The sequence below is a fragment of the Ailuropoda melanoleuca genome, chromosome 9 (assembly GCF_002007445.2).
Source record: "Ailuropoda melanoleuca isolate Jingjing chromosome 9, ASM200744v2, whole genome shotgun sequence".
NCBI classification, from domain to species: Eukaryota; Metazoa; Chordata; class Mammalia; order Carnivora; family Ursidae; genus Ailuropoda; species Ailuropoda melanoleuca.
This window is the reverse complement of record NC_048226.1, coordinates 9,379,121-9,395,201: the sequence shown is the minus strand read 5'-3', so window position 1 is coordinate 9,395,201 and position 16,081 is coordinate 9,379,121. Positions and strand designations below refer to the sequence as shown.

At 42.0% G+C, this 16,081-nt stretch overlaps 1 protein-coding gene across 19 annotated transcripts in view; it reads left to right on the top strand.

Annotated features, from left to right (window-relative positions):
- AKAP13 (A-kinase anchoring protein 13) overlaps window positions 1–16,081 on the top strand; it is a 326,662-nt gene that overhangs the window by 240,985 nt on the left and 69,596 nt on the right. For 16 of the 19 annotated variants that reach the window (XR_004627692.1, XM_034667900.1, XM_034667902.1 and 13 more), the window contains 5 exons: window positions 4,995–5,365; window positions 7,577–7,630; window positions 10,807–10,872; window positions 12,662–12,854; window positions 15,629–15,737. Coding sequence is in view for 18 of the 19 variants with exons in the window: in XM_034667900.1 (XP_034523791.1) it covers window positions 4,995–5,365; window positions 7,577–7,630; window positions 10,807–10,872; window positions 12,662–12,854; window positions 15,629–15,737 (793 nt within the window). In the remaining variant the exon portion in view is untranslated. The remainder of the gene's footprint in view (window positions 1–4,994; window positions 5,366–7,576; window positions 7,631–10,806; window positions 10,873–12,661; window positions 12,855–15,628; window positions 15,738–16,081) is intronic. The other 3 variants (XM_034667905.1, XM_011228488.3, XM_034667904.1) reach the window with 2 other exon arrangements.

Genomic DNA, 16,081 nt, shown 5'->3' with positions numbered 1-16,081 from the left:
ATAATTCATCCGTTTTTTATGGCTGTTGCTACCTGTGTCCTGTCCTGTTCCTGATTTGTCTTCCCCCAGGCAAAATGTTTTCTTTCAGGACATTTAGAATTTTGGCTTTTACGTGTAAGATGGAGTCCATCTTAATTTTTTAAAACATTTTTATCACGGGTCTGTCATACATAATAATAGGACTGAGTCCTAGCTGTACTTAGAATCATCTGGAGAACTTTAAGAGGAAGAAAAAGAACCTGGCCCTTCCCCCAGGCCAGTTAAATTAGAGTCTCATTATGTAGCCTCACTGGACCTCACTTGTCTCGTGTATAAATTGAGAATAAGAATACCTACTAAATCAAATATTAAAAGAACAAATTCATCTAAATCACTTAGTGCAGAGCCTCCCATGTGGCGAGTATCCAGTAAATACTCATTACTCACATTTATGGAATAGCATTGCGTGTATATCTAAGTAACAGTCATAGTTTCCTGAGCTTCATATAGACAGCAGCATCACTTAATTTAGCCTCTCTCATTAACTTTTACTTATATCGCTATTTTGTCATTTCAATTTTCCTAGTTTATTTGACCTTAAATTAAGCAAAACAGTATCCTTGGGTCACTGCCCCTGGAGTCCAAACTGTTCGGAAGGGGCTGGGAGGGGCTGGTGCTTGTGGAGAGTGGCCATGCACAAGCCTCTGTATTGCTCACTGGGCCCATTCTTTTTAAGCTTTCTCTTTGACTCCTAGAGATTTTTGCGAGCCTGATCACCATTTGCAGATTTTCAAGGTGGCATAAACTGTAAGGAAAAAGAAGCTGTTGGTAGAAATGATAGTTTGTGTGTGTTTCCATCCTCCCATATGCAAGAGGAAAACCAGTCAGGACAGCTTAAGGAAAGAAGGGCTTGTGTGTCACTCTCAGGTCTAGACTCAGTCTTCTTTCTCCCAGTACACTCGCTTTCTCGCCAACAAGCACAGCTTCCAACCACCCCTCCTCTCCTGTGTCTGCCTTTCTGCGTCTCTTTTCCTTCTCTGCCCTAACCCACTCCCAGTACTGCATCTTAAGGGAAAAGAAAAACAAAAAACTTGTCTTTAGCAGAGAATTGTGTTCTGGCCATCTGCTTTTAAGACTGAGGAAAGAAAAACTATATATATATATATTTTTTTTTCTTAAGCATACACGCGCATATATTTCTTAAATATATTAAATGACTTTCAGGAACATGGGCTGTTACTCCTGATTGGCAGAATGGTGCCAAGGGATCAGTTTAACTAGTACATTTGATTTACATGGAGTCAAAACAGGTTTTAAAAATGTGCTAGTTAAGTTGATCCCATGGCACCTTTTCCCCAATCAGGACTAATATCCTTAGTCTCTGGAAATCATTTAATTAGCAGACATTTTAAGAGAAAAGATCTCTCCAAAGAAAGACCAACACATAACTCAAAAACTGTTAAGAATGGCTTCATATATTAGGCATGGAACATTCTACTATGTGACAAAAGCCATAACTTTTCCCCCTTCTGATATAGAAATGGAAAAACAGCATCCCCAAACCTGGTACTTTCTGTGAGGAGGGGGGAGAATGGTGGAAGTGTAACAGTTCTTGTGTATCTTATTTGGCAGATATCCCTAAGAACTTAAGCACTAATAAGTTCAGGGACTGGAAAAGAATACTGGAAAATGCTTTAAAAACCCACTTGTTTGCTCTATTCATGATTAAAATAGATAGTACCTTGCAACAGCCTTATATTAAGGTCTAGCCTCTTTATATCTAAAGATCATCATTTTAGATAGACAAATTGAGAAAGTGGCTTGTCCATAGACAGATACCTAGCTATAGAAAGACTAGGACCATATTCCGGGTTTAATATTTGGTTACACCCCTGACTGCTTTCTGTTCTGCCCGGGTAGCATAAAGACATGACGAAGCTGGGAAATTGTTTTGAGAACACATAAGTCTTGGGGAAAATTAATTTAGAGCCTTCTTTAGATTCAGTCCAGCATTAATGAAAAACCATTTGTCTCAATATTTAGAAATGAAGACTGATCTCAGTTATTGAGTTTGTCCTATTTTTCCCTTTTACACGTAATAACCACAAGCTCGGTAATAGTGGAACGGTACAATAACAATACTCGAGCGTAAGAACATTATACAGTGTGAATTTCATTCTTACCAGGAGTACGAGACTAAAGAACTCATGTAGTTACTGTGAAAACTCCCTGGTTATTTAGTTTTTAGGGGTTTTGTTTCGTTTTGTTTATCAGAGTTAAAAGTACACACTGAGACGTGCCCGAGCACAGCCCAGGATCAACGCTGTGTTGCGGATATATGCTAGACAGATTTTTCCTTCTTTAAAATGTGTACAAACGGGCCACCAGTAATTTTCCCGTCTTGTTTTAATGTCTTACAAAAGGGTGGATGCTTGTTGGTTAAGTCTCGGGTTAGTAAAGTACCAGAGAGATAGCAGGTTGTCTTTCAAGGCAGTGTCGTTGCAAGGCATTAGGTGCCAAACCGAAAAGAAGGACCTGTTCTGTCATCCACACGTCATTTCCCAATCGGGAAGCACCAGCTTGTGAGAATATATGATAAATGGCTCAATGGAAACTTGAACTCATTTTCATTTCCTTTGAAGCCTTGCTTGTGTGTTTGACAATAGGCCCATCACACATTTTGCTTTATCATGCCCCTTCTGTTTGTCTCTTGGTACTGTTCTGAGAATTAGAAGTTCAGCAGCTTGAGGGTGAGGATACAGTTTCCCAGGGCCGCTGTCACCAATTACCACAGATTTGGTGGCGTGAAACAACAAAAATTTATTCTTTCAGTTTTGGAGGCAGGAGGTCCTCCAGTCAGTGTATCAGAGGGGCTGCTTTCCCTCAGGAGGCTCTGAGGGGAACGTCTCTTCCCTGCTCCTGTCCCAGCCTTTGCTGCTTGCCGGCATTCCTTGGCGGTCCCAGGGCTGTAGACCCGTCACCCCAAGCTGTGCCTCCCTATGTATCTCCCCGTGTCTCATCTCTTCTCCTAAGGACACAACTCCTGTTGGATTTAGGGGCCACCCTACTGTTGTATAATCTCATCTTAACTAATTACGTCTGCAAAGATCCAGTTTCCAAATAAGGCCACATTCTGAGAAGGACACGGATTTGTGGAGGACACAGTGAGAAAGCCAGGACATCCTGATTGTATTTGTGGCCATTTACAATGTTCCTCTCTCTGGAGAGCTGCCCACGATAGAACGCATTAGGATGCATGGGTTAATCCTCACAAGTGGGTGATTTTATTTTAAAATAATACCTCCCCTATTTTAGAATCTACTTGGTTAAAGCACCGTTTTATTTTACAGTGTGGCCCAGTGAAGGGAACACAGGACCTCAACATCTTGTCCTTGCAGAGGCTTTTTTTTTTTTTAAGTTTTTTAATTTATTCATTTAAGAAAGAGAGAGGAAGCGAGAACACAAGCAGGGGGGCGGGGCAGAGGAAGAGGGAGAAGCAGGCTCCCCGCTGAGCAAGGAGCCAGATTGGGGCCCAGTGACAGGGCTCGATGACAGAGGGCTCACTCCATCCCAGGACCCTGGGATCATGACCTGAGCCACCCAGGTGCCCCCGTAGGGTTTTTTAAAGATGATGAGAGGAATGGAACAGGGCAGTTTAAGTTGAAGTCAGCCTGAGTTCATGGCTTGCTCCCGCTGCTCACTGCCTGTGTACTGGGAGGGCCCAAGAGCCAGTCTGGGTCCTGGTGACCCCCACATCTCCCTCTCAGTCTCATCCCTCATGCATCATTTCAAGAGCAATTAACCAAGGAAACCGGATGCCACAGAGTGAAAAAAAACTCCTATGAGCTGGCAGAGATTTAGCCCAAAAGTTGTAGAGAATGCTTTTGAAGTGTTAATGTAAACATTTGAAAATACACTCCGTCTAGAATAGGTCTTATTTCCTATTCCAAAGCTAAAAGGCTCATTAGTTCTCATAATTTTAAAAATCTTTCTCAAAGAACTATAAGTTTCTTCACTCTTAATTAAAACTTTGAGTAGACTGGCTAATTGCGAAAATACTGTGAAGAAGAAAAAATAAACCACAGAATGCCTTTCCCTAGTCCCTGCTCCTTCTCCTAGAAGACCATAATAAATACAAACCTGACAGTTCAGTGCCCAAATCTGAGAGTGTGATCATGCATCTTCTAGACACTTCTGCTCATCTTCTGGATAAAGTCATCTTTCGAGTGTCAGGATGCTTTTCTTTCCCTCACCTGTCAAATTATGTGCTCTGGTGTGTGTAGCCAACAGAGAATGTCAGGCTACTTGGGATCAAAACTGTTCTATTTCTCTTAGGCTCCTGAGGTTGGCCCGGGAAAGAACATCATCACGTACTCAAGACTCCATTGCCAGGACTGATTATTTTAAGTGTGATTTGGCTTGATGACACTGCCAGTCCCCAGTGAAATGAGAAAAAGGAATAGATTTCTTCCACGTTGGCATTCATGGCCAGAATGTGGGCATTTGTGGCAGATTTTAGGTAGGGTCATAAGCTATTCTGCATGTTTCAAAAGGCCTCTTAAAACAATTACAGACTTACTTTGGGAATATTAACTTCAGAGCAACATTATCGCAGCCAAGCAGACAGCCTTGTTTTTAGTTAAAGCTTGGGGGAAAAATTAAACCTAATAGTATATGAATTTAGAGTTTTCATACAGAAACCCTGGATACATAAGTGTCCTCTTTCAGTTGGTGGTATTGGCCTGTGGAACTGACCTGAACCGAGTTACATGTTTTTCCCCTGTAAGAAAGGAATGGTCTGTGTATCTCTAGTAAGAGGTTAGAGGGAGCACAGACCTAGACCATACCTTCATCGGGGACTGTTTAAATCCAGCTGTGACTGTGCTTTAAAAAAGGAAACACCTGTTTGATGCCCGTTGTGATCTTGCCCATCCTCCCCACTATGAAGCCACTCCTCGGTCGGGAACAGTGAGGCCTTGCCGTTTCCAACCATGTGTGTTTTCTCTCCATAACAGCCTGAGGAAGAGCAGCTGGTCTGCGATACCACCGGGTCCAGTTCTTCCACTGAGGACACCGCTTCCTTGGATCGACATTCTTCTCATGGCAGTGATGTATCCCTCCCCCAGATTTCAAATTTGAACAGGTCCCGAGATCAGCAGTGTCTTGACGGCTTCTACAGCCATGGCGTGGGAGCTGAGGGTCGAGAGAGCGAGGGTGAAGCTGCTGGCTCAGGTGAGATGGAGGAGGAGGAGATGGACAGCATCACCGAGGTGCCCACGAACTGTTCTGTGCTGAGGAGCTCCATGCGCTCCCTGTCCCCTTTCCGGAGGCACAGCTGGGGTCCCGGGAAGAACGCGGCCAGCGATGCAGAGATGAACCAGCGCAGGTGAGGTGGGCCCGGCGGGGCTGTTGGTTTCGTTTCTTGGTGTCTGCTTGCTTTCGATTCTGTGATTTGGTGTTATCGTGGTACAAGAATTTAGGAGACACCATGGGACAGAAGAAAGCAGATGGGCTTGGAATCTGGAAAACCTGTGTTCAAACCCCAGCTCTATAACTCACTATGTAGATAAGCTCGGGCAAGTTGCTTGACTCCCTCTGGGCTTTAATCTTCTCATCTGTAAAATACCTGTCTTTCAGAGTATTTGTAATAATGAATATTGCAAGTGAAATAGGTCTTTTACGTGGTGGGTATTTAAGAAACGCTAACAGTCATTCAGGCCAGATCTGTTAATAAAATTCATAGATTACAAACTTGTGGAGGGAATAGTGCCCTCTTAACTTTGAATTAAAAACTAAACATGAAATCTTAGTCTCAACACCATCTGTTTTCAAAGTGCTTCCCAGAAATTGCAGTCCATTTCAAAGGCAGAAAGTTTGGGCGGAGTCTGAATGATTATTTAATCTGTAAGAGAGCACAGGAATTATTCAGTATCATTGAATGGTTGGTATCTCTCCCAGTACCCTCCAGTCTTTGGGGCCATGCGTGCATGTGGCCCCGTGTCAGACCTTCCTTTCGGAAGCAGGCTGTCAGAAGGTAGTTTGGAGATGGCCTCTGACCATGGGCTGCTTCCAGGAATTTAAGTAGACGGTTTTAGCTCAGACAACCCAGTGCCACGATGCCTGCTGTATGTACAAAGTTGTGCTTAGTCCACAGCTACTTTCTAGACGAGGAAAAGCAGCCAAGGGAGCAGGCTGACTGTTGTGTGAACACAGGTGATGTGACAGACTCACCTGGAGCAGTTATGGCTTTTTTTCTTTTAATTCCCTGACTTCCTTACAAGGTGGTTCAGATTTCATAGCTGTAGGTACGTGGAATCTGATGGCACTTGCTCGTTTATTCTTTTATTTGGCCCACGTATGTGGAGCACCCGCCACATGGCAGGCATTTGTAGGTTCTAGAGACACTGGTGAATGAGCCAGAGTGCCCGCCTTCGTGGAGCTCACAGCGATACCTTACACTTTGCCCATGTGCTGAGCTTCTCAGACTTGTTTCATAACAAACTGTCCCTTATGATTTGTCCAGTCCTCTCCCTGAGTCAGGTGGCCCTGCCTGCGTGTTTACAGAGGAGACAGATGCAGATCGTTGATATCACTTACCCTAACCAGCTCAGTAGTAACTAGGTTTCTGGTCTCCTAGTTAAGGGCTTTTTCTGTGATTCCATATTATTCTCTGGTAGAGTTCAGGATGCTACCCTTAAAAACAAGCAGTTGCTTTATCTGCTGGGTAGTTTTTATGAACATTTGAAAGCATGGATTATATAAAAAGCAGTTTCTAAAAGCTTTCCTTCCCAGCTTTATTCATGCTGTACTTTTTTAAAAAAAGCATTACCACTGGCTAAAAAATAAATAAGGACATGGGGAATTATCCCTGTGGCTGGAATTCTCTTCCTGAAGCAAAAGGAGCCTCTCAACATACTGTCAGAGATGCTCACGGCATCAAGAATGAGGGTTTGTTTTAAATGCAGTCTGTTTTTCTTATAACCTGCTGTGGATCCTTTCGCTGTGACTTTGATTTCACAGCTGGCTGTGACTGTGGATCGTGTAGCTCCGATGAGGAAATTAAAGCTCAGACTGAATGACTTGCCTCAGATTACATGGTGCTCGAGAGACTGAACTAAGACTAGAACCCAGTCACTTAATTATTGATATTTGCAACCTGTATAATATCATAGCATCTCCTGTTTGGGCCCAGCATTGATAGTCCCCAGTGCCTCTGGAGATGATGGAAGGACTTGAATTACTTTGATGCTTATAGTATTATCTGCACATAGTATCACCTGAATTTTAAAGTCTTAAAACCCTTTTAAAGCTTTGAATGGCCTTTTAAAAATCCTTTTAATTGTATAATTTAATAAACCTCATTCCTTGTCAGCTGGTTAACTCTTCGGAACAAGGAGGGAGCAGAGTCACCCTCCCCAGAAATTGTCAGGCCTTTGTGGTTTGATTGTTTCTTACTCCACATTCTCTCATTCCCTGCCCTCCTGTACTGTTCTCTGAGTGGCTTGTGTCTCTTCCCCTCGTGATGTCTGTATGCTTCATGCGTTTGTGTCCATTTTGTTTCACCTCGACACTGACCTCTTACACCATTCATTTTCAGTTCATTGCGAGTTCTTGGGGATGTTGTCAGGAGACCTCCCATTCATAGGAGAAGGTACAGAGTTCACTAACTTGATGGACTAACTGTGTTGCCTCTGAGCTTCTACTAACAAGCATCTCATTTTGCTTGATCCATGATTAAACTGTCTTTTAAAATAACGTCATGTCTGCTTCAGGCAAATAAAGTATAGGTATTAATTGCTGATGTCCATTTGCGTACGAAATGGTTTTGTGAGTCTGAAATTTTTTCCTATTCTATTTTATCTTTAAAGGAAATTTTTTTTAGTGTTTTTTCCATCTTGTACTTACTGATATTCAGATCACTCTGATAATAGGGTCTCCTCAACTCTCCCTAGGAGAATTCAAAGACATGTCGATTGTGCCTGTCTAATGGACCATGGGGAGTGATTTTTCTTCCCCCTCCCAACCCCGCCAAGAAGGGGAAAGAACCAAAAAAAAATTATGTGCTGGCACACAGGCCCAAACACATTTTCGACACACTCCCTGACCATCTCCACTCCATTGTTGATGTAGTCATTTCTGAAAACAAGAAGCATCCGCTCATCTCCCAGTCTTCTAATTCCTTAATTATTTTTTGTCAAGTAACATTTTGAAGCTAACAATTAGTAATTTATAAGCTGAAAAGTCATTTCTAGTCAAAAAATGCCAATTCGCTTTTCAGATGCTGAGATTTACTTTGTTCAGAAGTCATCACTAGTGACCTTTCCTTCCATTGTTTGGGGAAAGCAATTCAGAAATCCAAAAACGATGGTGGAATTACACATAGCTTCTCATATTGGGAGACATTTGTAAAGAGGTATTTTCAATTCTGAGTCGCTCTCTTCCTTGGGAAGCCGACAGGTAGTGGTCCTCCCCGCTTCGTCTTTTTCTAGTGGGTACGTCCTTGAATTCCAGATTTCAGACACGAAATTGAGTTCAAATACGAATACCCTCGTGAATCTCAGGTGACCGTGACTCGATTGAGTTGTTCTCCCAGGGGGACAGGTTGTTAAATGCCCTTTCCAGTAAGAATGTCTGAACCCTTTAGAGGTCTAATTGGCTGTCCGCTAAAGCCCTTCACTGTGAACTTATTAAAAGCATGCACGTGTTGACAGTGGAAGATGACGGGCTCCTGGATGCCATCCCAGCAAGCGCAAGACACAGGTAAAGTGTCACAACAGCACGAGACACCATTTCGCCCGTAGTCATTTTTCTTTAGGAAGAACATGAAGTATCAGTTAAAATTCTATAGGAAGCCTTAGCTAGTAAAGTTGAAACATTCCCACAAGTGTTGTTAAAAGGTGGAGAGCAGGATATTTGGGGGTTTTTTGTTTTTTGTTTTTTTTAAGAATGTAGAATTTTTTAAATCTCAGAATAAGGCAAAGAACCATTAAATGTTACCCCCACTGATTGAGGAATTGAGGAAATTTGAGGATGCTCTGAAAAACACTCTCATGATAAGAGTTCTCTGCTAGAAGGAAGGGCAGGTCTACTGCCACTGAAGGACCAGCTGCAGCTTCCTCCCTGAAGCCTTAGGACCCCTGTTATGTCCTCCTCCTGTCTCCCTGTAGCTCTCCATTCTCTTTATCCTAAATGTCACCCTGCTCTCTCACATCATAATCATTTTCTGAGAGGAAAGGGATGTTTAAATTTGTAGAAGGAGAGTATTTATTTTGGAATGATAATTTGGTAATATATATTTGGTTGCTGATTTACCATGTTGTATTTTTAATAAGTTGATTTTTTTTTTAATTTTTAATAACACTTTGGAGACTCAAAATGAAGTTGTTAATTTCAGAGAATGAACTTCATCTGAGTCTTGTGTGTGTTTGTAAATTATATCAAGGCTTGCTTCCCTCGCACGAGCAGATTGTCCATCAGTCTGATTTTGCTTATCAGACTAGAGATGTGTCTTAGATGCTAATTTTTCCTTTCTCCTTCTGCCCTTGTGAGCTTTGTACTATTAATTTAACCTGATTTTTAAGTGTTTTACTATTTAAATTATTTTTAAATGCTGTGATTTCAGAGATTTAGTAGGTTCATAGGGGTAGTTCTATTTGTTCTCCCACCACCTTCCTTGTGTCTCTTCCTTTGCCAGAAACCCCCACTTATCAAAGCAAAGGTATTAAGTGTATTCAAGGTATTCAGGGGGTTTTTGTTGTCTGTACCTCTTCCCATTTGCAAGATTCCTGAGGGAGCTGGAGGGAATGTTACTGTTATTCCCCCTTCTGAAAACAAAAACACGTCACTTAGAATTTTAAGGCCCCAAACAGTAGCAGTGTATTTTTAAACTAATTTTTGATTTGTCAGTCAAAAACCCTGACCTGCTGATGCAGTTCCCTTTACAGAGTACCTGATATTTTGAATTGGTTATTTTTTTAGCTGGTTATATTTACATGGTATTTCCAACCTTAGATTTTCTGTCCCTCCCACTTGAGAGTAAATATGAGGGCCAGATAAAGTTAGATGATCAAATGGAGTTGTTTTGTTTTTTTAATCTTACGGGGAAAGTGGATGCAAACCTAAAATTAAGACACATTTCTAACTCAGTACCATAGAATTCCTTTTCTTTTGAAAAAAATACATGCCTTCATTATTTTTAAAATACGAGGAAATGTGACCATTGTGACGTGGGGCATCTTCATCACAAGAGCTTAGTGAGTAGGGCTTAAACATGGGTGTGAGTGTTGATAGGCTGTCCTTATTAGGGAAGACTCATGAGGTGTCTGGCTTAGATGGACCCTTACTGAAAACATGAAGAAAATTGATGATCCGGTGAGCCTACCCCAGTGCAATTTGTCATTGTCCCTTTTAGTCAAGGGGGAGTTTAGTGTAGTTAAGGATTCTCACTGTGGCCACGGAGGTCTGAGAGTGGTGTGGTGGAGCGTACGGAGGGATTGTTGTCCCCAGTAGTGGGGACACCTCTGGAGAACACCTGAGGAGGGAGCCGTGGGTAGAGCGGGCTCTTCGTCCAGAGTTGTTACCTTCTAACGAACTGACATAGACATTTCCAGCACATGGTCTAGATGGATGTTAGTAGAGCAGTTTTAAGTTTCTGTGGTTTTTGTTCTAGCCTTTTTCTAAATTCTAAATGTTACGTTCCTTATTGTTTGATGATCAAATAAATCCATCTGTCTGTAACTATGGCTTTTCTTTTCAAACCCAGTAACCCCGTCCCTGTTTCCTCTTTTCTCCCTCCATTTCTGTTTCTGCCTTTGATGTCATCCCCAGTATGAGCTGGTGTCCCTCTGGTGTGCAATACTCTGCTACCCTGAGTGCTGACTTTAATTACAGAAGGTATGGTATTGCTACGTGTCCAGCCACCAAAGGGGGAATCGTAAAATACGGCACCTGGGCTTTTGGCTGGGGGCTTGCTTCTGTGTGGCTAGAATGCATATGGCAGCCGCTTTGTTTGTGAGCACAGTGTTGAGTTGCCTCTGGTAGGGCATCACTAATCCATTTGAAGGGGTACAGACTAGGCGGATGGTGTGCTGTGATGCATCCTGTTTGTCTCGAGTGGCTGTAGATTTGGTGTTTTCTGCACAGACTGGCATCTCTGGTATGGTAGACCACTTCTCTCTCTGCTTTTGGTCTGTCCTGATTCCCAGAACCTGAGGCAAACAATGACAGAAGCAAGGCAGCTAAGAGGATGTACTTATTTCCATTATGTTTCCAAACCCCCCAATCTCTTCAGATTCCAAATTCACAGATTCCTCAATGTTTCATATTCTCTGTCCACTAAGCAGCCACATTTAATTACTAAAACATTTTCAGGATTAAGTTTTGTGGGTAATGATAGACTGGTTTTCTCAGGCTTTACAAACAGTTCACAATAGAAAACATAATTTCTTCCTTCACTTAGCCTGTCTCTTTATCCCTGGTATTGCAAATTAGTTTCACAGAGACACATATACTTAATCATGATTTCTATTGTCATATTGAAACAAGAAAAACAAAATCCATTGTTCAAATTACCCACTAGAGAAAAATAGAAGCATATGGTTTCAGTTCATAATAAGTAATTTATGAAATACAAAAAACAAATAACAAGCTCTCTGGACTGGCATACGTGAGTTACTTGTAGAGTTGATTGTACAGTTTGAGCAGAGATAACTGAATAGCTTCAGGATGCCTTCAAATGCATTTCCAGCTGCTTGTAACTGAGAACATGGTCAGCTACAGCTCTCTTTTGCTCTCTTGCTTATTGGAAAGAAGTTCCCACTGCAACTGTAACAGATGTGGATTATTCTGAGGCGGATAGATAGCTAACTGCTCTCTCTAGTCTCCTGCTCACAAAAACACATGCTTTTTTCACTCTGCAGACCACAAAATCGTTATTCCAGGGATCCCATGCCCTAAATTTGCCCCCTTTTTTGGTCAGTATTAAAACCAAAAAAAATTAAAGCTCTTAGACGTAGCAGCTTTTCAGCATTTGTTCTTTAAGTTGGCCCCATACACCTGTCTGTGACTCTCAGTTCTCGGGGAAACCTGTTGGGCAGTTGTTCACAGGTGCTACTGCTCATACGTAACACTCAGGCCTCTGGGGTGGGCACACCTGTGAAATAGTACAGGTCAGGTAGACGGTATTGAATATGAAGTTGTAACGGTCCACTTCATGGACACAAGGGCAAGTCTCGGTCTCCCTGTTTGTCTTCTGAAAGTGACTTACACACCTGTTTTTTCTGTGCCGTTTATTTCTTTGGCATTAGTTGAATTAAACTTTGGCAAAGATTAATTACATCAGGTCAAGGAAAAACACGCACATAAATAAAAGATGAATAAGATAAAATGGTCTATCCACATGGTAGATTGAAAAAAGTCTTGAGAAAATGGCCTTAGATGGTCACCATTTGAATAAGTTGAATGAGGTAAGAAAGTCTAAGCGCAGTATTCTTTCTCAGCATACCAACACCTGTTGGGGGGAAAGGTAGGCGGCACTCATTTGTGCCATGCCCTTGTCAGTAGCTTTGCTAGGTGACATAGAAATAATATACGAGCAGGGAGATACACCCGAAGCAATTTCATACCTTCCTTCCTTTCTGAGACTTGGAAATAGAATGAATTAACTCCTTTGCTCTGTGTTCAGTTTCAGCCTAGAAGGCTTGACAGGAGGACCTGGTGTCGGAAACAAGCCACCTTCATCTCTAGATGTAAACTCTATAAACACCAAAGAGCTCAGGCACCCTTTCAGTGGTGAAGAAAGGGGTGACTCTTTGGTGTCGCTTTCAGAAGAGGATCTGGAATCAGGCCAGAGAGAACATAGGATGCTTGGTCAGCAGGTAAGGCTGAAGTGGGTAAAGTTGCTAATTTTGAAAAACTCACTTTACTTCCCTACATGTGTCCTCACATTAGGAACAAAGAAAAGCAAGACTTAGGTTAATATAAGGCTAGTGGCTGTGATTGCTTACCCATTATATAATACACTCAATCTAGCACAAACCAAGCTTTTAGCGCTTAATACTAATTCAGGAATACCATTAATCTGCATTGATTTAAATATTCCCTCAAAGCAAACTTTTCTAAATTAGGAAAGTCCCCAGGATATTAAATTGAGTTTTTCCTTCTTATCTGAGGACTTCTTTTATCATCCCGATAGTAAAATGAGTCTTGAAGTATGTTACATAACATTGTTAAATTTCCTAATTTTTCAAAAACATATCCCTTCCTGTGGGGGAGAAAAATTGTCTTCTCACATTGCCTAGGAAATGGCTGTTTCTTCTGTTTCCCGTCACTGTCAGAATTTTTCAGAGAGCATCGGCACTTCCTCCCCACCTGATGCTCTCTTCACACCTGCCACTGGCACTCACTTAGAACTCCCTCTTGGAGGGCCTGGCCTTCCTCACAGCCAGTCAGGTGACTTTCCCAGTGTTCACCCTCGCAGGCCCTTCCTTCCGTCACTCACCAGCCACCAGTGGGGACGGGTCCTCGGGGAGTTTGCCTGGAGAACTGGAATTGTATGCTTTTAGAGCGTCCCACCCTGCTCCGGGTCCTTTATGCCCCTCTTGGGCTAAGGGAACTTTGGATTGATTCCTAGGAGGATTCTGTGATTCACGGGCAGATGAAACGTTTCTAATTAAACAGACAACAAAGTTAAACACCTGTCTTTGAATAGGGGACTGGAGTTTTAGGTAGAAATAGAATGAAACATTTCTAATTAAACCAACAAAAATGTTAAACAGCCTGTTCTTTGAGTAGGTGACTAGGGTTTTATGTAGGCATTTAATGCTTGGTTATACCCCACTAGACAGCACTGATATGACCAAATAGAAATTGGACACTGGGGGATTACCTTAATAATGAATGTATTACTTATGTGAAGACCCAAGAGAATTTCGGCCGGATGAAAATCCAATTGAAGGCCCAAAGGAATTTTGCCACTTTATCCCCTTCCCCCACCACCCGTGTCTTCTGGGCCTGATACTTTAGAAAAAGGTAAGGAAAATAACAAGAAGATGGAGAAGGAGGGTGCCTGGCTGACTCAATCAGTGGAGCACGTGACTCTTGATCTTGGGGTTGTGAGTTCAAGCCCCACACTGGGTGCTGAGAAATTAAAAACAATAATAATAAATAAATTTTTTAAAAAGAATATGGAGAATATGTTTATTGAGGCAAATGATTTAAGTTTATTCAACCTAATGGTAACAGAAAAAGGAGTGACAAATCAAAACAATTCTTTTGTGGCTTGCCGGGAGCATCTTTGGTAAGTGGAGAGTCGGGAGTAACCGCATTTCGTGTCTAGCATCCTTTGGAAGTCCATTGTAAGACCAGACGAAATACCACAATTGTGGGTTTGTGAACAATCCCAGACTTAGAGCCAGTCTGTCCCTTCGGATTCCGCATAAGCCCTTGTGTGTGAGAACCTCACGCCTATTTGAAGTGACTTGCCTAAGGCCTCGTAACTGGCCATCAGCTGGACAGCATTAATCTCAGTGTTCTTGGCTGTTAGTCTCACTGCTTTTTTCCACATTTTTGAAGTAGGAGAGTTTTAATGAGGAAATGGGAACATTTTAATTTTCTTAATATTGTTTTATGTAAAACCTTTTCTGAAACTCCTATTTCTAGGAATTGGACAGAGGACCCTGTCTGTTAGTAAGTGACGTCAGTTACCACTGAAGTCTTTCTAAAATGGCTTTTCTGGTTTAGTCTTTCTAGATGAAGTTGCTGACATTTTCGTGCTTTCCTGTGCTAATTTATTAGCCTTCCTGGAACTCTCTGCTCACCCACAGTTTTTGTCTTGTGTGCAACCTCAGAGTGGGTATTTGAGCTGCTGGTGTCTGTGATCTGGACGAGTCGCCGGCAGCCAACTTCCTGCTGAAGGTCCCTCTGCCCTTCACTGAGGTCATTTTTCAGACCCCACAGTTGTATTTGAAACATAGCAACAGTTGGCCTCAGACTCCATGGTTACACATGGAACAAGTTTTAAATAATCAGAAGTCTTTGGCGCTCTTGAGTTGAATTCATGGTAGTAGCAGGTTTTCACTGCTTCCCTTTGAGCATGTGCAGGAAATGAAAGAGATGAGGCTTCTTCCCAGATGCACGGCTGCCTTGCTCTTGATTTTAGAACACCTTTTACTTGCCTTTCCACCTCGTTAAAATCAGAGAAATAGTATACTACTGATACCCACGATATCTCTAGAAAGGATATTTAGAATTTCGGAGAGCAGAGCTACTGTGTGTAGTTTGGTATTTCCAGTGAAGTTAGTGTTATCTGATTATGCATCAGCAGATGTTTACTGAGCGTGTAAACATTGTTAGGTATTAGGAAGGGTATGAAACCACTGTACAGGATGGCTCCTCTCGTTATTCCCATCTTACAGGTAAGAAAACAAAGGTTCATGAAAGCTGAGTAACTCCTCTGAGGTTGAGCAGCTGTAAGGTAGCAGGGGCAGACTTGAATCCAGTGCGTGTGACGGCGGAGCCTGCGCTGTTACCCTCCGTGTCCTCCCTTCTGTTCCCAGGTTAGGCTGGAACGCACAGTGTTGTGCTCGTCTAGAAATAGTAAGAGCATGTGCTTAGAACCTGTTCTTTTTCTTTTTTTTTTAATACTTCACAGGCGTGTCACAGATCTAAACAACAGGGATTCAATTACTGTACATCAGCCATTGCTTCCCCGCTAACAAAATCCATCTCATTAATGACAATCAGCCATCCTGGGTTGGACCGTAAGTATATTACATCTTTTTTTTAATTAAGTATATTTTAAACACTTTCTCTGTCATTTTTCTCACTTTAAGACCCTGTAACATTACCTTCCAAAATTTGTCTGCCTCTTCTTCCAAATGGCTCCTTTAAACAAAAATGGTGACGGCCAGTTCAGTTTTGGGAACTTCCTCCTGTTGCCACTTAAAAATCTCTTTAATCCATTAAACGCTTAATAGTCGTGGGCCTAAACCTGACATAGATTTCTTTAAAGTTTTTGTTTTGAAGTAATTTCAGACTTTAAAAATAGTCACAACAACAGTACAAAGAATTACCATATATTTGGGGATTTAGAGTTCCCACATGT